The 27,961-nt window shown below is 39.7% G+C and overlaps 2 protein-coding genes across 2 annotated transcripts in view; one reads left to right on the plus strand and one right to left on the minus strand.

The window, feature by feature from the left end:
• LOC139751883 (uncharacterized) overlaps nt 1-18,852 on the minus strand; it is a 43,795-nt gene extending 24,943 nt beyond the window's left edge. The window contains exons 1-9 of the mRNA XM_071667541.1: nt 18,647-18,852; nt 16,251-16,315; nt 15,685-15,781; nt 10,511-10,669; nt 9,654-9,725; nt 8,605-8,835; nt 6,825-7,037; nt 3,030-3,142; nt 434-674 (exon numbers count right to left, since the gene is read on the minus strand). Of these exons, the coding sequence (XP_071523642.1) occupies nt 434-674; nt 3,030-3,142; nt 6,825-7,037; nt 8,605-8,835; nt 9,654-9,725; nt 10,511-10,669; nt 15,685-15,781; nt 16,251-16,315; nt 18,647-18,754 (1,299 nt within the window). The 5' untranslated portion in view covers nt 18,755-18,852. The remainder of the gene's footprint in view (nt 1-433; nt 675-3,029; nt 3,143-6,824; nt 7,038-8,604; nt 8,836-9,653; nt 9,726-10,510; nt 10,670-15,684; nt 15,782-16,250; nt 16,316-18,646) is intronic.
• Nucleotides 18,853-19,465: 613 nt separating this feature from the next.
• Nucleotides 19,466-26,822, plus strand: LOC139751727 (uncharacterized). Its single transcript, XM_071667283.1, has 12 exons — nt 19,466-19,609; nt 20,952-21,136; nt 21,650-21,743; nt 22,166-22,261; nt 22,438-22,572; nt 22,980-23,070; nt 23,839-23,949; nt 24,301-24,446; nt 24,618-24,738; nt 25,249-25,334; nt 25,696-25,812; nt 26,612-26,822. Exons 1-12 carry the CDS (start codon nt 19,511-19,513, stop codon nt 26,765-26,767), a joined length of 1,437 nt encoding a protein of 478 aa, XP_071523384.1. The 5' UTR covers nt 19,466-19,510; the 3' UTR covers nt 26,768-26,822.
• The last annotated feature ends 1,139 nt before the right edge of the window (nt 26,823-27,961 follow it).

A 27,961-nucleotide genomic window follows, 5' to 3' on the forward strand; every position in this document is an offset into this window, starting at 1 on the left:
TGCATCATATATGAGAAACATTAAGTACAGACGAACATTTAGGTAAAACATGCATATGAATACTGTGAAGAGCAAAAATAATGAAAAATGCATTCTAAGACAGTTTACATTCCTTATATATAATATTCATACTATAGCCAAGTAAAAAGCATTCCTATATTTGATCTTTAACAATAAAATGCAATTAATTCTACTTGCACAACTGTTAGTGAAGACCATGAACATTGGCCCCTGTATTACTTTCACATCGCAGATCATGTTGCTAAAATTGTTCTTTTGTAGAACTACTGAAAACATATATGAATATGAATGTTCATGGCTTAGATTAGATTAAAAAATGACAGTGTTAATTAGCACTGGTTTTTCATCAAAAACTATTTAGTACATGAGTCACCTGTGCCCAAACACTTCTACAATATTCAGAGTCACTGACCTGTAATTTAACTTCCTGATTCCTGGGCACCACGTCTTGAAGAATTAATTCTATAAACTTGATAGGTGGTGCATGCTTGCCATGAGACACTTGTATAATACTGGCCATTACATAGTATGCAATAATCCTTGTCTGCAGGCCACTTGTACACCATTCATGACTGTCCACCACATATGACTCGACAGTAGACAGGAGAAGGCCAGTAATCACTCCAAAGTACATATCAATACTTTCACCAATGCTAGCAAGAATAAGGGTATTGCTGTTTGACAGCTGCTAAACAGAATCATAAATAACAAACTGTTTATCATACCAAATAACTTAAAAAGACTGATTTTACTCACTCTATTTCATCTGTATTTAAAGTAAAGTGGCATACAAGGAGAAAAGAATGTGTATTTGAAGTTTCTATAAGTTGGAACAGATGAAGGAGCCAAGCAAGGAGTCCTCATCCTCTTCAAAGGCTCAGGCTGGGATGTCTGATTGTGTGGATGTAACCAAGATGAGAAGGGAGATATAGGCAGTATGAGAGGGACCTGGATATTCTAGCTGTGAGTGAAACAAAACAAAAAGGGTAGGTGGAAGAAAGACTAGGAAATGTCTTCGAGGTAAAATTAAGAGTTAGTGTGAAGGTGAGAGCTAAGGAAACACAACTGCTCAAGGAGGAGTTGTGGGAATGTGTGGAGTGTAAAGTAAATGAGCCCCACACTGATCTGGGTAAAAATGAAAGTGGAATACAAGAAGTGGGTGATTATTAAAGCTTGTGCAGCTCCCAACATAAGGATTAAGGAAGAGAAGTGAACTCCTGAGACATTGTATGACAAGGTTGAGAGATATGCTCTGTGGAAACTGCTATGAATACATGGTGTGGGAGGAAAGCTGTCAAAAGCTATCCACCTACCTATATATCTGACACCTTTTCCCAACTGGAACTCCCTCAAGAGAGTGGCCTTGGCATTAGAGTCTCATAACTAGAGAACTCCAGCACCGCTTCTTTGCCTTTAGTGCCTCACCCATAACAGGCTACTAGCAGAGAATAATTCTAACAGTGTCTGCAGAAGCTCCATCTGAATGTTCCCACTGACTACTACCTAATGTTTCTGCCTAATATTCCTACATACTACTTCTACCTAATGCTCCTGATTAAATATTCCTACCAACTACTTCTGTCTATTGTTCCTACCATTTTGCCAAAAGGTAGGGCCAGCAATTTGTGCTCACTGCAGGAAAATCTAGAGTTATGAAGAATGAGCTGAGCAAGTTATGTATTGTAAAGAGTTATGTATGACAAGGAGAGATTGTATGTTTATGGACAGAATGCCAACACTAAAGTGCTAGCTCACAACGCATATGTCACTAACCCTCCCGATACCAAGACAGGTAGTACTGGCAATATACCTCTGTAGTTGTTGGCTGTCTACCAACTGCTACCTACAACTGTATAAGCAGTGAGGAATTTTTACCAAGAGGGTAAGGCCTAAGTGCGAGTACGAAGAGAGGAAGATGATTGGCTTCAGGTGAAAGTGGGTCTGTGGCAGGGGTGTGTGATGTTACCAAGGCTGTTTAATTTGTGGCAGGGGTGTGTGAAGTCACCAAGGCTGTTTAATTTGTTTATGGATGTGGTTATAAGGAGGTGAATGCAAGACTCTTCAAGAGAGGAGCAGGTATTCAGTTTGTTGAGGTTAAGGAGTGAGTCAGTTATTGTTTGCTGATGGCCAGGTGCTGGTAGCAGATTCGAATGAGAAACAGCAGAAGGTTGTGTCAAGGTTTGGGAGTATGTGTGAAAGGATGAAGTTAAGAATAAAAATGAATGAAAGCAAGGATATTTGGTTTAGCAGGGGAAAAAGACAGTGTGAATTTGAATAGAAAAAACCTGGAGAAAGTGGGTGTTGTACAGATGCAATGCATTGGCTCTTGATAAGAAAGGAGGAAAGAGAATGAATGTGATGGAAACAAAATACTTTGAAGACAATACTTGGTGTTATGAGGGTTGATCAATTAAGAAACAATAGGGTAAGAAAATGGTGTGGCAATACAAAAAGTATAGCTGAGAGAAGTGAACAAGGTTTAATGAAAAGGTTTGAACATATGGAGACAGAGACTGGGGGACTGAATGAAAGATGAAAGATTGGAATGGAAAAGGCTTCAACTGCTAAATGGGCTGAACATTCAGAGTAAACTGAAAAAAATGTGGTATATTGGGGACAACATGCTGTCTACTGGCAGAACCAGGACATATGAAGAGGTCAGGAAAAACAAGAGAAAGGTCTGTGGGGCCCGGCTACTAACAGGGGGGTCTGGTTTGGGTGCATTACACAAGATATCTAGACAGTGGATGTGAGTGAATGAAGCTGTTCTTCATTTGTTCTTCATGCTACCTCACTATCATGAAAAACAGTAAACATACAAAAAAATATATATTTTTTCATCAATAGCAAACAATTCAGGAAACCCTCCCATTTGAAATCTTTTTAAGCATCAAATCTAGAGACCATAGAGTAACTGAATCTCCTACTATTCTTTACTAACATTTAAGACATGACTCACATCCCTTATGATTGCATCTCTCAGTACAGTATAGACATATTTCACAAACCTTATGACTGCATCTCTTAATACCAAAAGGCAGTGCTGATGTAAAGTTGGCATGAAAAAGGTTAATAATTGATGTTCCTGACTGTGATATGATTGCAGCTTTGTTACCTGCATCTGCAATGAAAGTAACAGTAAGTTTGCTGAACACTTTGACTTACAAAAATATGCATTTCCTTAGTGCTAGATTTAAAGGATAATCTTATGGTCTACATACATATTTTCACAAACATATCTGAAAAATGAGAGCTGTGATTATGACAAGCTTTTATATTATTCTCCTATAAAAAAATGCACAAAAATATGATGGAATGACAACAATATCCTAATAGATCATCACAAGTTCATTGCTCAATTCATCAGTTTTGATTCAACTCCCTATCTAAAATTTTCCCAAAACTTATTTTAGTATAATTATTATTCTCCAGATGCTGCCTCATTTAGGTAGGAAACAGAGAAGAGGTAAGAAAGAAATACAAGACAATTAGGAAATTTTTCTTTTCTACGCAAAATAAATATGTTCATGTAAAAGTCTATAATCATATCCTTGACAAAAGAAAAACTGTAGAATATGATGGACTAGTTTCTAGGCTTTACTTTTCCAACTAAAAAGGAAAAGATCATATAACACCTAGGTACATTCTGTTTTAGTTGTCAGTTACCTAATTCTAAATCCTTAACAGAAGCATTGGATGATTCTATCACACACTAGCACATGAAGCAGACAAAATGTGAGTTATATATCATTATCATTATTATTATTTTTTTTTATTTTGCTTAGTCACTGTCTCCCACGTTTGCGAGGTAGCGCAAGGAAACAGACGAAAGAAATGGCCCGATCCACCCCCATACACATGTATATACATACACGTCCACACACGCAAATATACATACCCATACATCTCAATGTACACATATATATACACACACAGACACATACATACATGCACACAATTCACACTGTCTGCCCTTATTCATTCCCATCGCCATCTTGCCACACATGGAATAACATCCCCCTCCCCCCTCATGTGTGCGAGGTAGCGCTAGGAAATGACAACAAAGGCCCAATTCGTTCACACTCAGTCTCTAGCTGTCATGCAATAATGCCTGACACCACAGCTCCCTTTCCACATCCAGGCCCCACAGAACTTTCCATGGTTTACCCCAGACGCTTCACATGCCCTGATTAAATCCATTGACAGCATGTCAACCCCGGTATACCACATCGTTCCAATTCACTCTATTCCTTGCACGCCTTTCACCCTCCTGAATGTTCAGGCCCCGATCACTCAAAATCTTTTTCACTCCCTTCTTTCCACCTCCAATTTGGTCTCCCACTTCTCCTCGTTCCCTCCACCTCTGACACATATAGCCTCTTGGTCAATCTTTCCTCACTCATTCTCTCCATATGCCCAAACCATTTCAAAACACCCTCTTCTGCTCTCTTAACCATGCTCTCTTTATTTCCACACATCTCTCTTACCCTTACATTACTTACTCGATCAAACCACCTCACACCACATATTGTCCTCAAACATCTCATTTCCAGCACATCCACCCTCCTGCGCACAACTCTATCCATAGCCCACGCCTCGCAGCCATACAACATTGTTGGAACCACTATTCCTTCAAACATACCCATTTTTGCTTTCCGAGATAATGTTCTCAACTTCCAAACATTCTTCAAGGCTCCCAGGATTTTCGCCCCCTCCCCCACCCTATGATTCACTTCCGCTTCCATGGTTCCATCCGCTGCCAGATCCACTCCCAGATATCTGAAACACTTTACTTCCTCCAGTTTTTCTCCATTCAAACTTACCTCCCAACTGACTTGACCCTCAACCCTACTGTACCTAATAACCTTGCTCTTATTCACATTTACACAACTTTCTTCTTTCACACACTTTACCAAACTCAGTCACCAGCTTCTGCAGTTTCTCACATGAATCAGCCACCAGCGCTGTATCATCAGCGAAAAACAACTGACTCACTTCCCAAGCTCTCTCATCCCTTAACAGACTTCATACTTGCCCCTCTTTCCAAAACTCTTGCATTCACCTCCCTAACAACCCCATCCATAAACAAATTAAACAACCATGGAGACATCACACACCCCTGCTGCAAACCTACATTCACTGAGAACCAATCACTTTCCTCTCTTCCTACACATACACATGCCTTACATCCTCGATAAAAACTTTTCACTGCTTCTAACAACTTGCCTCCCACACCATATGCCTTCTCCAGATCCATAAATGCTACATACAAATCCATTTGCTTTTCTAAGTATTTCTCACATGCATTCTTCAAAGCAAACACCTGATCCACACATCCTCTACCACTTCTGAAACCACACTGCTCTTCCCCAATCTGATGCTCTGTACATGCCTTCACCCTCTCAATCAATACCCTCCCATATAATTTACCAGGAATACTCAACAAACTTATACCTCTGTAATTTGAGCACTCACTCTTATCCCCTTTGCCTTTGTACAATGGCACTACGCACGCATTCCGCCAATCCTCAGGCACCTCACCATGAATCATACATACATTAAATAACCTTACTAACCAGTCAACAATACAGTCACCCCCTTTTTTTTATAAATTCCACTGCAATACCATCCAAACCTGCTGCCTTGCTGGCTTTCATCTTCCGCAAAGCTTTTACTACCTCTTCTCTGTTTACCAAATCATTTTCCCTAACCCTCTCACTTTGCACACCACCTCGACCAAAACACCCTATATCTGCCACTCTATCATCCAACACATTCAACAAACCTTCAAAATACTCACTCCATCTCCTTCTCACATCACCACTACTTGTTATCACCTCCCCTGAACATATAATCCAGATATAAAACTCAGTAAGGTCTTCAAGTCAACAATATAAACCAAACCTTTAAATGACATCCTCCTTGTAATGATTATCAGCCTTCCTAAATTACTCATCTTTAGTTCTATATACTAGGTCAGGTGCCTGATAACTGTCCTAACACTGATGCATGAATGTGAAATGCAAATTTATACAGGTCACGCCAAATATAATAACAGAAGAAAAGGATGATTTATATGGTAAAGTCAGAATCAGGAGGCTAGACAGAATGAATATGTAAAAAGGTTATGTGGTGTAAGTCACCAGAGAGGCGCATGATTAAATCTTTTACAATTGTATGGTCACACAAAACATAAGAAAGATGACAATTTAGTCGAGAAGATATAAAGCTGTACAGTATACAGTACTAGGAGGAGAGGTTGAACACAAAAAAAAAAAGACATGTAGATTGAACTGACTCAGGGTACAATAATTTCAAATGAAGTTGTTGGAGGAATGACTGAGAAAGGATGCAATGATAACATATTTCATAGCAACACACTAGGATAAAGGGCTGAGGCTGTGTATCAGTAATGTTAAAGACAGTTTACACCTGATTCACACAGTAAATTGGGAATGGAGTATTGATAATAGATGGTCCTACATAACATCTATCAAAAACAATGAAATGAAAATATATGTAACATGAATTACCTCAAAAACAAAGCCTCATGTAATGTATATATAATACAAAGGCTTTTCTCAACTAAACAAAACCTAATGTGTTTCTGTACATTGTGTTCCAGTTTAGATATTCCTGGTATGACTGCTCTAAGAAATGGTTTCAGCAATGGCTATTTTCATCCAATTCAATCACAAAAAGAAAAAGGGAACAAAAGAAAAATATGAACATAACAAGGAACTATTGTGCTAATAATATTGATTTCTCTGAAATAACCACAGCAATAACAAGCCATATGTTACCTGCAATAACCTGAACATTGCTCCTAACAAGTTGTAAGGAACAAATGTAATTGTGGTGTTTACGTCTGAAGTAATCATCTCAGCAATGAACTTCAAGGAGTTCACTAGTCGAATCACAACAGCCAGGTAGCTTTTTATAGGGTTAATACTGCTTTCTAAAAGGGCATTAATGGTTCGTAGACGGAGGGTGTGCTCTCTTGTGTGCTCATATGACTGTCAAAGAGAAGAACGGTTACTTACAGTTATGAGATATGAGTTCAGCTAAGCATTTACTTCAAGTCAACTAAAACCTAATACATTTATACAAGTCCAAAAATCAAAGCTTTTTTATGACATCCTGCCTTGGAAAGAAATAAAAAATACATGGTAGTAATATTCAGCTATACTTTATCTTCAATCAACTAACTCCTGTTTTAGAAAATAAAGTGAAACCAGGAAACCTAGGTCCTTCATGTCAGGACTGCTAATCTGACTGCCTTGTTAAAACTGTACAACAAGGATAAATGTTAACACTAAGCTTTTCCATATCTAATACATACATCTCTTCATTTCTTTACCTCTTGCATCTCCCCTCTTTTTCTATATCTCTCAACAAACCTTTCATATTCTTTTTCAGATCTTGACTCTTACATTATTTTCTTATTTTTTTTTTTTTATTATACTTTGTCGCTGTCTCCCGCGTTTGCGAGGTAGCGCAAGGAAACAGACGAAAGAAATGTCCCAACCCCCCCCCATACACATGTATATACATACGTCCACACACGCAAATATACACACCTACACAGCTTTCCATGGTTTACCCCAGACACTTCACATGCCTTGATTCAATCCACTGACAGCACGTCAACCCCGGTATACCACATCGCTCCAATTCACTCTATTCCTTGCCCTCCTTTCACCCTCCTGCATGTTCAGGCCCCGATCACACAAAATCTTTTTCACTCCATCTTTCCACCTCCAATTTGGTCTCCCTCTTCTCCTCGTTCCCTCCACCTCCGACACATATATCCTCTTGGTCAATCTTTCCTCACTCATTCTCTCCATGTGCCCAAACCACTTCAAAACACCCTCTTCTGCTCTCTCAACCACGCTCTTTTTATTTCCACACATCTCTCTTACCCTTACGTTACTCACTCGATCAAACCACCTCACACCACACATTGTCCTCAAACATCTCATTTCCAGCACATCCATCCTCCTGCGCACTACTCTATCCACAGCCCACGCCTCGCAACCATACAACATTGTTGGAACCACTATTCCTTCAAACATACCCATTTTTGCTTTCCGAAATAATGTTCTCGACTTCCACACATTCTTCAAGGCCCCCAGAATTTTCGCCCCCTCCCCCACCCTATGATCCACTTCCGCTTCCATGGTTCCATCCGCTGCCAGATCCACTCCCAGATATCTAAAACACTTCACTTCCTCCAGTTTTTCTCCATTCAAACTCACCTCCCAATTGACTTGACCCTCAACCCTACTGTACCTAATAACCTTGCTCTTATTCACATTTACTCTTAACTTTCTTCTTCCACACACTTCTTATTCACTCTTTTTTATCATCATTCAAGGCCTGGCAATGTTTGGAGCCTTTGTCAATGAACAAAGAAAATCAGTAGACCATTCTCAAAACAAGAGAATTACAGATAACAAGATAATAACTCAATCAAGGAATTTTAGTGTTGCTAAACATAATGATTGACATACACATATGGTGAAAACTATCCCTAAAACACAAGCCTCACAGAAAAATTATGATATACAAAGAATACCTCACCTCCTCCTCTACAATGCCATCGAAGAGGAAGTCCATGAGGCTATGAGATAAAGCTAAGAGCTGGGTGAGCTGGCGTCCCCTAGCCTCAGCTCGGCCCTCAGCTCCACTGCCTCCCATACCCGGTAGAGGTACTGCAGCGAACACACGGCCTGCCCACGAAACACTGTCACTCTTACCTACTCTTGTCGGGGGATTGTCCAAGTAACGAAGACTATATTTCTCAAGCTCTGTCTAGAGAACAAAATATCAAAATTACCAAAAAAATAAATTTTGAGAATAAGATATGCCTGTGCAGAGAAAATATATGTAAAAATATATGCCTACAATTTAATCTAAAACCACCCTATAAGATACTTCTTTCTTTACATTACTCTTGTTCATTCTCCTCACCAAATGATACTTATATATTTCTCCTCATAACTTAGGCGATCTAAAAATTACTGTATCTTCTTTGAGGACACCATGAGTGCATGACCTATGAGTTGACAGGCATGCAAGACCAAGGCTTCATTGAATAGTAAATAGTGATCATGGTGGAGTAAGGTGTCACTAACAGCCTGATCATCCAGTCCCATCTGACTTTAATTTCTAGAGCAAGCGAGGAATGTTTAGTATGGCATCTTCTACAACAAACCAGTCCATCAGCATTAAACACTTGCTATAGGATACCACCAAATTTTATGGTGCTTTTTTGTTGAGATACTGCAGTCAATGCAATGATGCAAACTTACCATATGGTTAGCTAACCCTTACACTATGCCATATACCATTAGACAATGGATTACCTTTCCACTAAATCAAACACCCAGATGTTGTATTCTTCTCTTCCGTTTTGAGAGGATATATAGCTTTTAAAATATCTAAGTCTTTCAATGGAAACAGTATAATAATACAGTAAAATAATACTCCAAGAACAGCAAGTATAATGCATGAATACACAGCAGACACAGAGTGAGATGGATTCAACACAAAAACCAATCATTAATCAAGTTCTAGTCAATGAACATGTTGTAATCATGACATAGCAAAAAAATGTGAAATATAGTTACCTTGAGAGGTAGGCAACGACCACGAGAAAGCTTCAAGTATTCATATAAACACTGCAGGCCTGTACAACTCCACTGGAAAAGTCAGAAAATGAATCTACTTTCTCCTCTGGATAAGGTGAACTAAATATGAAACTAATCTGCTAGTGTCAATGAAATGATTAACCATTTTGATGCAATGTATATTAATCTACAGATTAAATTTTCCACCACAAACTAAATTCTGCAGGGATTCTAGGCTCTGGCAGCTGACCACAGATGACAAACTAAACAAGGGATGAGTCACTAGAGCTGCCTGGTGGCTTCAATATCCCACTAATAACCACAGTAAGCAGCTCTGCACCTTTTAAACAAACCCACCAAATTTATGGTATCTACTTCCACTCAAGCACCCAATGCCACATCCCTACTATATCCATTCCACCTAACTCAGGAATGACCAATCTAGTAATTACTGTTTTTTTCCTCTCAGCTTTATGTTAAGATAAAAAAGTCTAGACACCATTTCTGTAACATAAATAAGTCTTTGCTACTCTGGCAAATAATATTTCAATTATGAGGTATTAATGGTTGTCTTAATTCTTCAAACATGTTTATATATATTGTGCAACTTCAAATAAATGAAAAAGGCTATTTTCTGTGCATGTGAGTTGGCTAAAAATATCAACTGCACAATGAAAGGGTTAATGCTTGTGATATAATGCAATCATACAGTCCATACTAATGACATCACTATGTCTTTCAGTAACTGAAGTGTCATTACAAAATCAATAATAAAATGGGCATTCTCATAAGTCTAAAAATAACATTACAGAACAATCTGGTAAAACTAACAACTAAAAAGAATACATAATTCATACATGATAATCAGCAGCGGCCAGAGACACAACAAGACGATTTGGATGTTTGGATAAAATACACGTCTGCAGATCAGGAATGTATGGCAAATCCTTGAGGATGATCATGATGATCTGACAGGCAATGACCTTGGACGCTGCCCCACACACTGAGTTCACAGTCTGCAAGTATCACAAACTTTATGTAGTTAAAAAATCTGAGAAAAAATGGAAAGCTTCTATTCAGTTATTATGCAAATATTACAAATTTTATAAGAAGCATTAACATAGTGCTAATTAATGTAATGGATTAAAAACAGCTCAGGTTAAAGTATCTACAATCTCAAGCCAAAGAACACTGAAAACCTCTACCAGCTCAACTGACTCATGTTCAAAAATAAAAACTAATAAAAAAGGAAAACTTCACTTTACTGCTCATCACACTACTACTAGAGGTTTAAAAACACATATCAGCAGTGACACTTATCGTAATGCTCATAATCTTTCTGGCTTATGAACATAACTCAAAGCGATAACAAGCACTGGCCAAACATTAGAATATTCAATGTGCATCAATTATCCAAAGTTCAAATAGATTCTAGCTTGATGGGATCCCTAATTGGTTGTCTCTTAAACCATTCACACAATTTATATTTTTATTTTATTTTGCTTTGTCGCTGTCTCCCGCGTTAGCGAGGTAGCGCAAGGAAACAGACGAAAGAATGGCCCAACCCACCCACATACACGTGTATATACATACAAGTCCACACGCGCAAATATACATACCTATACATCTCAACGTACACATATATATATACACACACCCAGACATATACATATATACACATGTACATAATTCATACTGTCTGCCTATATCTATTCCCATCGCCACCTCACCACACATGGAATAACAACCCCCTCCCCCCTTATGTGTCCAAGGTAGTGCTAGGAAAAGACAACAAAGGCCCAATTCGTTCACACTCAGTCTCTAGCTGTCATGTAATAATGCACCGAAACCACAGCTCCCTTTCCACATCCAGGCCCCACAGAACTTTCCATGGTTTACCCCAGACGCTTCACATGCCCTGGTTCAATCCATTGACAGCACGTCAACCCCGGTATACAACATCGATCCAATTCACTCTATTCCTTGTACGGCTTTCACCCTCCTGCATGTTCAGGCCCTGATCACTCAAAATCTTTTTCACTCCATCTTTTCACCTCCAATTTGGTCTCCCACTTCTCCTCATTCCCTCCACCTCGGACACATATATCCTCTTGGTCAATCTTTCCTCACTCATTCTCTCCATGTGACCAAACCATTTCAAAACACCCTCTTCTGCTCTCTTAACCACACTCTTTTTGTTTCCACACATCTCTCTTACTCTTACATTACTTACTCGATCAAACCACCTCACACCATATATTGTCCTCAAACATCTCATTTCCAGCACATTCATCCTCCTGCACACAACTCTATCCATAGCCCATACCTCGCGACCATACAACATTGTTAAAACCACTATTCCTTCAAACATACCCATTTTTGCTTTCCGAGGTAATGTTCTCGTCTTCCACACATTCTTCAACGCTCCCAGGACTTTCGCCCCCTCCCCCACCCTATGATTCACTTCCGCTTCCATGGTTCCATCCGCTGCCAGATCCACTCCCAGATATCTAAAACACTTTACTTCCTCCAGTTTTTCTCCATTCAAACTTACCTCCCAATTGACTTAACCCTCAACCCTACTGAACCTAATAACCTTGCTCTTATTCCCTTAACTTTCTTCTTTCACACACTTTACCAAACTCAGTCACCAGCTTCTGCACTTTCTCACATGAATCAGCCACCAGCGCTGTATCATCAGCGAACAACAACTGACTCACTTCCCAAGCTCTCTCATCCACAACAGACTTCATACTTGCCCCTCTTTCCAAAACTCTTGCATTCACCTCCCTAACAACCCCATTCATAAACAAATTAAACAACCATGGAGGCATCACACACCCCTGCCACAAACCTACATTCATTGAGAACCAATCACTTTCCTTTCTTCCTACATGTACACATGTCTTACATCCTTGATAAAAATTTTTCACTGCTTCTAACAACTTGCCTCCCACACCATATATTCTTAATACCTTCCACAGAGCATCTCTATCAACTCTATCATATGCCTACTCTATCATATGCCTTCTCCAGATCCATAAATGCTACATACAAATCCATTTGCTTTTCTAAGTATTTCTCACATACATTCTTCAAAGCAAACACCTGATCCACACATCCTCTACCACTTCTGAAACCACACTGCTCTTCCCCAATCTGATGCTCTGTACATGCCTTCACCCTCTCAATCAATACCCTCCCATAAAATTTACCAGGAGTACTCAACAAACTTAAACCTCTGTACTTATATATATATATATACATATATTTTTTTTTTTTTTGCTTTGTCGCTGTCTCCCGCATTTGCGAGGTAGCGCAAGAAAACAGACGAAAGAAATGGCCCAACCCACCCCCATACACATGCCTTGATTCAATCCACTGACAGCACGTCAACCCCGGTATACCACATCGCTCCAATTCACTCTATTCTTTGCCCTCCTTTCACCCTCCTGCATGTTCAGGCCCCGATCACACAAAATCTTTTTCACTCCATCTTTCCACCTCCAATTTGGTCTCCCTCTTCTCCTCGTTCCCTCCACCTCCGACACATATATCCTCTTGGTCAATCTTTCCTCACTCATTCTCTCCATGTGCCCAAACCATTTCAAAACACCCTCTTCTGCTCTCTCAACCACGCTCTTTTTATTTCCACACATCTCTCTTACCCTTACGTTACTTACTCGATCAAACCACCTCACATCACACATTGTCCTCAAACATCTCATTTCCACCACATCCATCCTCCTGCGCACAACTCTATCCATAGCCCACGCCTCGCAACCATACAAACATTGTTGGAACCACTATTCCTTCAAACATACCCATTTTTGCTTTCCAAGATAATGTTCTCGACTTCCACACATTCTTCACGGCTCCCAGAATTTTCGCCCCCTCCCCCACCCTATGATCCACTTCCGCTTCCATGGTCCCATCCGCTGCCAGATCCACTCCCAGATATCTAAAACACTTCACTTCCTCCAGTTTTTCTCCATTCAAACTCACCTCCCAATTGACTTGACCCTCAACCCTACTGTACCTAATAACCTTGCTCTTATTCACATTCACTCTTAACTTTCTTCTTTCACACACTTTACCAAACTCATATATATATATATATATATATATATATATATATGGTGTGGGAGGAGAGTTGTTAGAAGCAGTGAAAAGTTTTTATCGAGGATGTAAGGCATGTGTACGAGTAGGAAGGGAGGAAAGTGATTGGTTCTCAGTGAATGTAGGTTTGCGGCAGGGGTGTGTGATGTCTCCATGGTTGTTTAATTTGTTTATGGATGGGGTTGTTAGGGAGGTAAATGCAAGAGTGCAAGAGTTTTGGAAAGAGGGGCAAGTATGAAGTCTGTTGGGGATGAGAGAGCTTGGGAAGTGAGTCAGTTGTTGTTCGCTGATGATACAGCGCTGGTGGTTGATTCATGTGAGAAACTGCAGAAGCTGGTGACTGAGTTTGGTAAAGTGTGTGGAAGAAGAAAGTTAAGAGTAAATGTGAATAAGAGCAAGGTTATTAGGTACAGTAGGGTTGAGGGTCAAGTCAATTGGGAGGTGAGTTTGAATGGAGAAAAACTGGAGGAAGTGAAGTGTTTTAGATATCTGGGAGTGGATCTGGCAGCGGATGGAACCATGGAAGCGGAAGTGGATCATAGGGTGGGGGAGGGGGCGAAAATTCTGGGGGCCTTGAAGAATGTGTGGAAGTCGAGAACATTATCTCGGAAAGCAAAAATGGGTATGTTTGAAGGAATAGTGGTTCCAACAATGTTGTATGATTGCGAGGCGTGGGCTATGGATAGAGTTGTCCGCAGGAGGATGGATGTGCTGGAAATGAGATGTTTGAGGACAATGTGTGGTGTGAGGTGGTTTGATTGAGTGAGTAACGTACGGGTAAGAGAGATGTGTGGAAATAAAAAGAGCATGGTTGAGAGAGCAGAAGAGGGTGTTTTGAAGTGGTTTGGGCACATGGAGAGAATGAGTGAGGAAAGATTGACCAAGAGGATATATGTGTCGCAGGTGGAGGGAACGAGGAGAAGAGGGAGACCAAATTGGAGGTGGAAAGATGGAGTGAAAAAGATTTTGTGTGATCGGGGCCTGAACATGCAGGAGGGTGAAAGGAGGGCAAGGAATAGAGTGAATTGGAGCGATGTGGTATACCGGGGTTGACGTGCTGTCAGTGGACTGAATCAAGGCATGTGAAGCGTCTGGGGTAAACCATGGAAAGCTGTGTAGGTATGTATATTTGCGTGTGTGGACGTATGTATATACATGTGTATGGGGGGGGGCCATTTCTTTCGTCTGTTTCCTTGCGCTACCTCGCAAACGCGGGAGACAGCGACAAAGTATAATAAAATAATAATATAAAATATATATTTAAGTACAAAATATACCATATTAAGTTTAATATGTAAAGATACATCACAAAATTTTACTGAAAACCTTTTCATTAATGAAAAAAATATATTCTTGGATATTCTAAGATGAATAAAATAATATAAATAAATACCAGCAGGAAACACTGTTGAATCTCTTTACCCAAGCACAGTCTTTGGATGATTATGTATACAATAACCACAGTCATAAAGGTCACATGCTACGGTGAATAATCAAGAATACAGAAAGGTTTGCTCCAACATATCACTAACTGCCTCATCCATAATGCTTTTTGTGAAAACACATTACTTAAGATGAAAGTTAGGTGGGGTAACTGTAAGACACTACTAATCCAAGGTAGAACTAAATGGAAGTTACCATAGCTGCTGTATGCGGATAAACCTCTTCCACCTCCCAAAGGTCAGTAATACCATATCTCAGGAACAATTGACCTTTAGATATCTACCGAATGGATGTGAATTAATACAGCCTTTCTTTGTCCATTCCTAGCACAACCTCCCAAACAAGGGAAATGGCAGACAAGTATGAAAAAAAGTCATGTGTCCTCAACCTGAAAACTTCACACAAAACTCATCAGATCCCTGTACTTATGATTGGCATGTATTAATCATTTACACTGTAAGCCACTAACCTTACTACAATACTGGAACCATTTCTCTCCTTGAACAGCCATTACTTTCTGTGGGCACTGAGGCACCAAAGCCAATAAAATTTGCAAACCTTGGTCTCTGAAAAACATGGAGAAGAAGTATAAATATGTTTTCTCTTTTTGCATCTATGGCTACTAACTTTAAAAGTGATATTTTACATGACAGACAAACCAAAACTGAAAGCTTAATGGAAGTAGACTATGGATAATGCCATTCAGGATTTTGAAAAATGAGTGAAGGCTTGTGTGGAACGAAAGCATGAGTTTTATCAAGTCAGCAGGAAGACAATATTTCTACAACAATAGAGTGAAGAAATAAAGATTACAGAGAGCATTATGATGTGCATCAAGTTGTATGACAATCACAGAAAGCTTAAAGACATGGTTTCACAAATCCTAACATCACATATAAAGTTCAATCTTGATTAACTGTGGTGTTATTAATGATTTTTTGTGGTTATCCCAACATTTTTGGAAGTACTCAGTTCAAAATTTAATTCCTGGCATACTCATTTCAAGAACAAACTTACTTATGTCTCAGAACTTACCTTGTCCTACCAACACTCAATAAGTTATTGACTTTCTTCACATAAGAATCTAATACAAACGCAAACTGAAAAAAAGAAAAAGGACCATCTTAAAATCAATGACATACAAAATATCAATTTCTGAAATATGTAATAAAGACAGAAAGCAAAGAAAATACAAATAATTATCTGTATATCTAACGATGCCTATGTTAACATTAATTTGAATGCCATTTACATATAATGGATCAGGTAAACATAAGCACCCATGGCATTAATTGTGCAAGCTGTACTGTTGCTACTCTGATTAGTTTGGCTGTTTCAGGCAACAGCCACAGGTCTAAATACCCTCTAAAAAAATGCTAGTCAGGTGCACTAAATAAATAACTGTTCATGTTTCTTATACATGCAAGTGATAAGTCAAGAATTTCTGGCCCTGAACATCTGCACTGTATTCACTTAAATATATTTCATTTTTTTGCATATCTACTTTTCATTTTAGTCATGTTATTATTCTGTATTTTAAAGTCTCCCTTACTTATCATTTCAACAAGGATAATTTTTTTGTGTATACTGGGGACCATATCTTCCTAGTTTTTTAGTGAGTAAATTATGTTGTATTTCATGTGCAACCCAGGCAGAAACAGTAATTTCAACCCCTGTCTGTAGTTCCTATATTCTGTCATGCATGCTCCAAATAGCCTTATATTCTGTCATGCATGCTCCAAATAGCCTTAAAGCATTTTCTACCTCAATATCTTCATCCCCTGGGAAGGGCAACTTTGAACATTTGTACTACATTAGGCTGGGTTGGGCTGGGGTAGATTTGATTACATTCAAGTATGCCACTGCCTGGGAGACAGGTCAACTCTAGTGGTTTTAGTGCTTATTACTGGCTTACCAATGCTCTCCCATCAAAGTTATATTTCTCCCTGTTTAAGTTTTGGTTTACTTAACCTGTTCTTTGATTACTCAATTATTTGTTGTTCTTTCATTCATAAGGGAAATAGTATGCTAAGCAAGATATATTTCCATGTTGGGGAGACCACTTTGAAAAAATATAAAGCAAAAGAAATATCTTTTATTGGGCTGAATTGGTAATTTATCCATAGACGGAGGCATGTGTTCTAGTTGACATTTGAATTCCTTAAACTCTGTATTGTTCATATAGTGTGCACTTTTAATTGTAGTACCTTCTACTCAAATAATTCTAAGCTATGACAAAGTGGGCAGGGCTTCCAAATAGGGAAGTTGTAGTGTAAAATTACTCTTTCTATTATTCATCAAACGTCTACAAAAAAAAATTAACAGAAAGGAAGCCTATGGCATCATTTTCTAATGTCATTATAAAAGAAACCATCCTACGAATGGATGACATTAAATACATATTCACCATGTAGCTTCAACTGGTTTATTTGTATGTCAAAAAACACACCAAATGAAGTGGTAATACAAGAAAACTTGCATGCAGCTCTTAAAATGTGCGGGTTCTTATACTCCTGATGCATTTTGCAGAATGCCACCATGCATCAATTTTTTGAAAATATGTAGGTTGAGTTCAGACGTTTGTAAAGTTCTATGGATTAAGATAAAGCATATGAGATCCATTCCACACAGGGTCAGACTCCTTTATCTCTTAGAAAAAATCTAAACTCGTTTACCTTCTGAACCAAATGATCAAGGAGCTGCTAAGTGGAATACATGCTGTGACAACAATGGAATTTCACCAATAACAGACCCCACAAGTCATCAGTAGCTCTAAAATGTTTTGTGGCATTATACATTAGTTCTTATATCACTCGCACATTTCAGCTCTTCCTCATAATCATATCAATAACAAGTCAATTACAATATCAGTTTTAGGAGTGAATACGGGAAATCACATACTCTTAAATCACTCTTTCCAGTAGCAATAACTTCGTTACAGAAGAACACAGATCAGTCTTGGAACAAGTGCCAATCAACTGGTAAATTATCAAAATCTTTTTGTCAAACATTGTTCTCCCTGTTCACTCAAACACAATTTTGGCAATTTAGATGGCATACACCGTGTTCTTATGGTACTTTTCAGCTATTTCAACAAACTTTGTCATATTTCTAGATTTTGTCGAGCCACAAAAGTATCACTATAGGGTAGAGGAAAAAAATGTTAATCAATACCAAAGAAATGTAGTTACAGCAATGGGGGCTGTAAAAAGCTGTATAAATACATTAAGAGAACATAAGTGCAGCAAAGTAACACATGTATTACGACCCTTCAGGAATTCTCGTGTATTTCAAGTCAATCTATACTTAAAAGGGTATATGATAATATATCTCTGTAAGATATATCAAGGAATTAAAGGGCTATATGACAAAAAAAAAACAGCCTCTTAAAAGTTTGGGTTAACACCATACCTAAGGGGCAAATCACTTACGTCTATGTGAAACATTTCATGATTTTGCACAGCATCATCTATCAGTTCACAGTTCTTGTTGATAATCTTGTCGTCTCTTATCGACATTAAACTGAAGTAGGCCTCCATCCTGCTCAAATTAATCAAATGGTAACAGTTACAAACGATAACATTTACATGCCGCGTTAAAGGCGAGATCCAGCGATCACCGGAACCATGTGCGAACATGTACAGCCAACCTTCTCTGTCGGAAATGAACGCACAAAATTCTCAGCGACCAAAATAGAGAGAGACAATTCGTTACATGGGAATACTTGATATCCTCCCTCCGATTGTGTTAAATACTTTTTTATACCATATATTTTAAATGTTTGTGTAAACCGACGTTTTTCTGAAACCAAGTAATAAGAATTATGATAGAAAAGAAGACCTGTCTATTGAATCTGTCACCCGATAATTTCACCAGTGATATTACAGCATAAGCAATATGGCAATATTTATAAAACCTATAAAACCTGCCTGATCTGCTCTATTCCATATCAGCTACATGTTGTAATAGGCTAATTATTCCAATAAGTAAACTAAGTGTGGTCTCATTATTCTGCACAAATTTTTGAACTCAATAGAAGACTGAATATATCAGGTAACTTAACAGGAAATGGAAAAACTTGTAGGTGCACCTTCGTCTTATGACAATTAGGGTACTCATAGGTATATATATATATATATATATATATATATATATATATATATATATATATATATATATATATATATATGCCATTTGGTAAACATGAGATTGTCCAATATATATACGTTCGTATCTCCAGTCAGCTGGGAGTAGGCGCACAGCGTTTAGTTGAATCATACATATTCGATAAAGATATGGCATCACGTCAACCATTTTCATCTCAGTCAATACTGTATATATTATTGGATTATGTAGACGAGAAAAAGAAATACGACCTGGACATTATTCACAGGGTAAGATAAATCGTGACAAAATAAGTTATTGCTCTCCACACATGATGCTAAATTTTCGATCTCCGAACCATTTAGGTTTAGCTCTGTAAGTTTTCAATCTAAATTTACTTGTGTATCTTCAATTCTGTAACAATCAATATCTCAGAGGAATCAAATAGTTTAAATGAAGTACCAAGGCAGAGCAACCAACACAGGCAGGCTTATCCTTGTGTGAAAGTTAGCTGAAGGAACTTGTTTAATATACTAGATTTTTTTCTTAGTATCGTGGATTCTGATGCAACAGCTTATGGCTTTATGAAGCATATTCAGCCAGTGTTTCAGGAGATATATATATATATATATATATATATATATATATATATATATATATATATATATATATATATATATATATATATATATGTGTGTGTGTGTGTGTGTGTGTGTGTGTGTGTGTGTGTGTGTGTTACCTCATCATGAGTGACTAAGGAAGGACACACAATTCCTATATACACCTTAAGAACCATTAAGCATGACGCAGAATAAAAGCAATGTAGCCTACCAAAACCTCTCTGGTCTCCCTCGTGTTCTGGTTTTAGATACATCTCAAAATGGCTCAGGAACTTATAAAGATAATGAAGTAACGTTATTCTTGATTTTTCTACAGCTGAGTTGCATGCGAAGCAGACATTGGGGCTCTTTTTGTGGCTAGTCATGGAAAATTTGACATTTTCTTGTATTTTATGAAATGATTCTTTTAGCTGATATCCAGAAAAGCTTTAGTATATACAGAACGGCATAGTTTGGCTGTTTTGAAGAGTGAAAAACATCTCTGTAAACCATCTAATGAATGAATATTGATAAATTTGTTGGCAATGAGTGTGCTAGGCAACGTAATGAAAACCTAGTCACTTGTACTCTTGAATTGTGATATAAAAACTGAAGAGTATATTGAAAAGAATAACGTCATACCTTTTGCTCTGATTAAGTGGCAGTAAATTTTTATACTAATATAATTGTGCAAGTTAATGGAACATCATATTTCGTCAGTCTTACTTTACTCTTCAAGTAACACACTTCGCATTTTAATCACTGGTGTTAAAATATTAATTTCATTTAAAGCAGAAGTTCCCCCCCCCCCCTCTATACAATGGGATGAGCACATAAAGAATCGTTTTCAGCTTCACAAATTTCCTGATAGGAGGAATGTTTGATATCGTTAATTTAAATCATTTAAATGCAAGCATATCACAAGCAGGCAGGGAGAACTCACACGAACTGTTCAACGGTATTTCACACTGTAACTAAACTGAAATTCCTCCTCTTTTTTTTTTTTTTCTTCGTACCTGGTCGTCATGACTAGGCCTTGGAGAGTACAGTGGTGGTGGCTGCAAGTGTGGTTGGAGGGATCAGGTTACCTGGTTTAGGTGTTGGGGTGCTCGGACCGCCCTTCACACGCATTTTGCGCCTCTCGCCCGTGAGGAACAATTTGCCTGGCATCTTGTCTTCCCTCAACAGTATGGTGGATGGCCTCACACCAGTTCAACGGTGAGGTCTCTTGTATTTTGCATCACAATGCCTGACACTAAGATTCTGTTGACGAGAGGATTTCATTTCACATAAAGGCAGATTTCACGTTAATCATGTGACATTTAGCCAAAAAATGTGGTTCATTGTTATTTTACGATATTGAATTTGACTCGATTTTTAGAGCTAAATGCTTCAGTGCACAAATGCTAAGCATAAAAAGATAAGAGTAAGAATAGATAACTTTTAAGAAGCTTTAAGAGTCAAGTGTTAAGCATTTAGGAGAAACAAAATTATTTACCCTGTTTCTGTGGATGTTTTAACTTTAAGCAGTTAAATATATATACCTTACGTTCCAGTGTCACTTAACATGCTAAACATGAATGAAAAGCAAATGAAGTCCATGAGAAGCTTTCGTTTGTAACCTTATCATTATAGGTCATGCATCGTTAGGAGTCACCAAAAGTTATGATTTTAAGGTAACTGTTAACAGAAATTTTGTGATGCTGACTACATAACTCTTGTCTTTTAAAGAGGGACAGAAGTGAGTGTGGAGGTGAGTGAGGCTCTGGATACAGTGGTAGCTGAGGCTGCTGCCTTCTCCCTGGCCGCCACACATCCTCTGCAGGTTAGTGGTTACCTGTACTTACATTTTACACCTATTCTTCACCTGACTAAAGCACTCCATTCTCACGCCTTTCCTTCACACCATCTGCCCCCTGTATACTTTTAGTATCTGTTCCAGACATCCACTTTACTTGCTCTAGTTTGTACGGCCGTTTACCGAGTTCATTGTCAAGGGAGACGAACTAACTAATGCACCAAAGTAATGGAAACTAATAAAAGACGTTCAAATTATTATATGTATACGGTACGACCCATGGGTATGATGACATTTAACCTGTACCTTGAGCGCAGGTCATGTAAGGGACCAGGCCTGCCAAAAGGGTCGTACTGTCGTGCTCAGGCCTGGGTCGTACCGTTGTGTTAAAGGGTATTTAGAGCATCTACGAGACCGTGTCATGTACTGAGCACCTGGTACATTTCCAGGTGGTGGTGATCACGTGGGGACCGGTGCACGTGCTGACAGAGGCCTTCACGTTGCTCCTGAACCACTCCCATGCCCGCTGCTTGAGAGCCGTGCACGTAAGTACTGTACAAAGCCAACGGGGGAAATAACGCATATGGCAAGCACTGATATTCATACGAGAGGGGTCTGGACCCTTGTCTTCAAGGTGTCACCCTGGCGTATTATTCCCCTTGTAACCCCTGTAACTCTCGCCAGTGGAAACCTTCCTCTTAAGTGTTGTTTGTTTGTGTAGGTGGCTGGCGTGGAGAACATTTTGCATGGGGCGCTTCTGCAAGAGAACGTCCCCGCAGGCGACGCTGCTGGGGGAGTCTGGGTCACCGCCGCATCCTACTCGCCAGATCCTTACACCTTCACTGCACTTTTTAAGGTAAACAAAAGCCTTCACTTAGTGTGTGTGAGCATATGTTGGACCTCGTGTGTAAGGGTGCATGGTTTTTTTTTTAATGTAATTACGTCTTTGTACCATGGGGGGAGAGTATTTTTTTTTTTTTTTTACACCCAAGGGGCCCCTCCTCTTGACCATTAGTCTTCGTCACGGAACTGTTTTAAAAACTTAAAGGTTGTAACTTTGAGCACGACTGTATAATGCTTTAGTATGGTGGCTTGGCATTAGACCCAACCCTTAAGGCTCTTCTGAAGGGCCACATCGTTCATGTTGAAGGAATAAATGATGGCTCTGGGTGCGTGACGCATGGGGACGTGGGACTGTAAATCTTAGGCCATAGGACTTCTACCGTGGTATCTTGCAACCATCAGTTTTCCGTGTTTCTACAGTCATGGCTGGGCGAGACGAAAGGCAAGGAGCCTCACATTCAACTAATTATTCCTGCCGCCATTTGCGAAGACCACCAGGATCCCCTCACATGTAAGTCCTCATTTTCCCCTCAGTTTCGACCAGCAAGACCCACTCACATGAGAGTCCTTTTCATTTTCCCCTCAAGTCTCGACCAGCTAAGACCCACTCACATGTAAGTCCTTTTCATTTTCCCCTCAAGTCTCGACCAGTAAGACCCACTCACATGCAAGTCCTCCTCATTTTCCCCTCAATCTCGACCAGCAAGACCCACTCACATGTAAGTCCTCCTCATTTTCCCCTCAAGTCTCGACCAGCAAGACCCACTCACATGCAAGTCCTCTTCAGTTTTCCCCTCAGTCTCGACCATCGCAACTGACGGCCTGGGGGCTGATAATTATAAGTATCCAGACATGAGCCGTTAGGTACACAGGGATATATCTGCATACACCGTTGGGATAACGTAGGGTAATATGACCGTCCAGAATCTCCATCAGCTGGAACGATACTCGAAAGGTTCTCTTGTTTTAGGGATTATTTCCTCAAGACAAAACAGCCTCTAAATCTTCATGTTTACATGCTCGCCACAATATATAACAGTATGGTTATGAGTATTGCCTCAGGTCATATCATCTATACATTGTCTTACTACAATCCGTTTATTCATTTTACGTTTCGGTCACATCCCATGGCTGCCCAACATTTTTCGTTTCACCCTCTAGTGCTGATGAATATGTGTTCTATTTGTCATATTTGCAGCTTTTCAACTTAGTTTGTTTTGCATGTCCACTGCAACTATTGTTTCGCATGGTTGCACACTTTCTATCGGTCGGGTTGCAGTGCTAGTGGATATGCAAGAGATCATGGTCAACCCAGCGTGTCTGCCCAGCACCGTGGCCTCCCGCCTCACCATCAACAATAACATCTATCGCACCGTCTCCACCACACAAGGTACTTAACTCTCCACTCTGCTGCTTGAACAAGCTGGCCAGAGCCTTGAATACGACGGTAGGACCCTTGGGTATGACGGCATGGCCTTTGACCTGATACTTAAGGGTAAGGTCAAAGGCCGTTCCATCATGCCTGAGGGTTATATGCCTTCGTGCTCAAAGGGTTTTAAATCCCATGATCCATTTAGTATGCCTAACAAGTTAGTTCCTACAAAGGTTGCGCGTCTTTATGTTGTTCCTACAGAGGGTGCGTCCGTATGTATTCGAATAGGAATGTGTTGAACTTGAGAGGTTTCCAAACCTTTATAGAGTATCGCTGATTCTCCCCCTCTGGGCTGACTCTCTACCACAGGAACCTCTGTGTTCATCGTAGACCTGGAGGTGGTGAAGCGGGTCACGTGTTCCAGTGTGGCCACGGCGCTCTTCGGCCAGGCCTGCTACCTCGTCCCCACCGGCGCCACCTCCCTCTCCTTCAGCGACATCTGGGAAAACAAACAGGTGAGCTCAGGGAAGAGAGATATAGAAGGGCATTTCAGAGTAACAAGACGGAAGTTTAGAAATGGTTTGGAATATTCTAGGCTTCACAAGCTATATGGAATAGACAGATAGAGACAATGTTTGCTATATTATTTTAAAGTGTTCTTTATTTTACCTGATGTTGATGTACAGTACGTGGCGGCGCTGTGTGAGCAGCTGGCAGAGCGGGACGAAGGATTGCTGGCTAGAGTGAGGGCAGCACCTGGAGCCATCACTCCCTTGGTGGCCATCTTCCCAGCCACCCACTGCTCCGGTCAGCCCACACCTGGTTACAGACACAGACACACACACCCGGGGCAGGAATCCATACATGGTCGTGGGAGGAACCACACACCTGGGATAGAAACAGCATGCTAGAGTTAGGACCCACACAAGTGGGGTAGAGCCAGATAAAATTTGGGTTAGGGGCTATACACAGCAGGGGAAAGGTCACCATATGTAATAGAAGGGGCCGAGCTTCATGGGTGGGGTGGGGGGCACACTTCATGGGTAGAAGGGGGGGGGCCAAACTTTATGGGTATGAACACCAATTGGTTGAACGAGAGTAGGATGGTGGTGCATGTAAGTAGGTACGACTCCCTTGCCCTTGAACTAACTTACAAGGGTTAGGTCATAGACATGACCATCATACCCTAGTGCTTTAGGATCGAACCATCGTACTCACAGGGTCGCCCTTGTTACCCACCTGATGACAAGTGTGATGTGGAATTATGACATTGTAGAGTTAGCACTGGTCTTTGATCCGCTATTTACCCTTCCTCAGCACTGTCGATGGTGCATGTGGCACCCGCGGAGCTCATGTTGGCTGAACGTCATCTGGACGAACAGCCCCAAGAGGTACCTGACAAGGTGAGTTCAAAATGCAAGTTGCCCTCATATACCACGTCTGTTCAAATACCACATCTCTTTGCCATGTCATCCCCCCTATATCATCAGATGAAGTGCTTTTTGCCTCCCCATATACCACATGACACCAGATCTTACAGTGCACACCTCTCCCTCCCCTGAACATTTAGACCCTGACACCCTAGAGTCCTCTTGATTCAACCCTGCCACTGTGTAAGACACCTGATTGTGTTTGTCTATACCCCTCTGTCCACTTGCTATATTTTGTATTACTTTTTTTTTTTTACTATTTTAAGGAAGGTGACCTTAACATAAGATCATAGTTGGACATTTTGAGGACCAATGATGCTACTGTATGTTTCAGGTGGGCAAGGAGCTGAAGAAGCGGCTGGCGTCCCTGAATGTGTCAGACCTCAGACTAGAAGACCAGGCATCGTACCTCATCCCAACTCTCACACAACACTTTACCAAGACCACGAGGGTAAGACTGGCGAAACACGCAAGTTGAAAGTAGTCACCTCGTCACTGGGGATATATTTAAATCGCTGGGGTAATAAACACCTTTTAGGGAACATAAAATGAGCGTCAGCACATGCATGTGATTATTCAGGACTTAACAGGGGGAGTGTTTAAGCCATTAACATATCTGTGAAGACACTCAGGACATGAATGTGAATTTGGCTTTATTGGCGTCACATTCTTTATCTATGGATCACAACATTGATAAATGCAATGTTTATTTGATGATGTTCATCTTTACAGAGTCTCGGAGGAATTCTGCAGAAGTATGAGATATACTGTAGTGTGATGGTTAAAAAGATTGAACGATGAACGCCATAAAAAACATAAGGACTTTACCTTAAACCTTAAAGAGCACTACGGTACGACTATGGTATGATACCAGTCGTGCCTGAAGGTCGTACCATCGTGTTCAAAGGGGTTAACATTGTTAGGAGTCTAGATCTTTGTTGGCATGACATTATCTTCTATCCATCCGCCTCACACGTTATTTTTAATATGCAGCTGAACAAATCCCTGTGAAGGCAAATATAGGCCCTGTGTCAGTTCCACACCCTTTAACTTCCTCTTTGTATTGATGGCAAGTATAATTGTTTTCCCTACTATCATACTTTCAATGGGACTTTGATCGATTTATTAACGGAATGTCGTAAAGGATACCATTATACTGATCACTACTAAGAAATAGTCTAAGGTTACAAAGCATGAATAACCAATACGTCTCGTAACACATAATTGATTTTGCCCTTCGTCTTTATTAGGGTGGAGGTCCTCGTGCAAGACAGCAGATGAACACGACCTTCGCTCATGTCGCTACCTCGGGCACAAGGAACTCCCGACCGCCACCACAGCACCCGGCCTTTATGAACTACCCTCAGCCTAGCACTAGAGTGGCGAGACGGGGCGGCAGGATTTAAAGAAATTCTACCATCAACATTTGTTGATACATTAAGATAAAAACTCAATAAACTCATACCATCTATATATACACTTGTTACATTAACAAACTTGTTATCAGTGATGACAGTTTTCGTATATATGTGTTATAATGACTACTCGTTCCACTTGGTAGATAATACTGGTATACTCGAATGATGAATTATCCCGTAGGAGCCATAAACCATCTTCATGGGACTATGAGAAGAGGGATTCTGCATCCCAATTAAGCTACTTAATCAGTAGATTTATCTATTATCTTGATGTGACCACTGTAGCATTGTCGCATCTCTTCTTGATCTACTTAATATCTTGAAATCAGAATTTAAGGAAAGATCTACATGATTGCATTTTAATATTAACCAATATCATTTTTCATATTATCTATAGGCGAAAACAGGGTGAAGAAAACACATGAAACCACACACTTCTCAACATGAAATAATTTCATGTAATCTAGCGCCTGGTCTTGACCACCACAGCCCGGACGCGATAAATAGAATTAACAAAACAACACGTTATGGTCCATTTGCTGCACTCTATTTGCTTTTACCATAAAATGCTACGAATTTACTAAAATGAGAAACAAAATTGCGATACCATTGGAGGAATTCACCTCAGACATCATCAATATTTATGTGTATGTTATCAGGATAATCTTTCAACAATTAAAGGTTATTTAGAATAGAAAACTTACTATACGGTATTCAGGAAGTGTAGCAACTTACAACATTAAGGTTAACTTAACATGAAAAACACGAAAACGTACTTAACAGCATCCAAGCCGGACCTCAGTCTACAATGGCCAACCTTAACTATGGTTTCCTTATTAGTGTGAACCATTTTTACTTTTTCTTACGTTTGAAGGAACATTGTGTATCTATCCTGCAATCAATAGTGACTTTAAGCAAACATTCTGCACATTACCTGTGGTTCATAGGAAGATCAAATGTATTTTTTATGAAATTTAATGTTCTGATTAGCAATCCCATTTAGCAACTGAACGCCTGCATAAAGTGTAGCAACTTTATATGTTCAATTTGTCATATGAAAATGATACAAAATTAACTTAATGTATAAGATGTTTTCCATTCAAACTCAGCCTAGCGAGACCTCAGCCTACAATAGCCAACATTAACTATGATTTCCTTCTCAGTCTGAATAATATCTACTTT

This window comes from Panulirus ornatus, chromosome 12 (genome assembly GCF_036320965.1).
Source record: "Panulirus ornatus isolate Po-2019 chromosome 12, ASM3632096v1, whole genome shotgun sequence".
Lineage (NCBI taxonomy): Eukaryota > Metazoa > Arthropoda > Malacostraca > Decapoda > Palinuridae > Panulirus > Panulirus ornatus.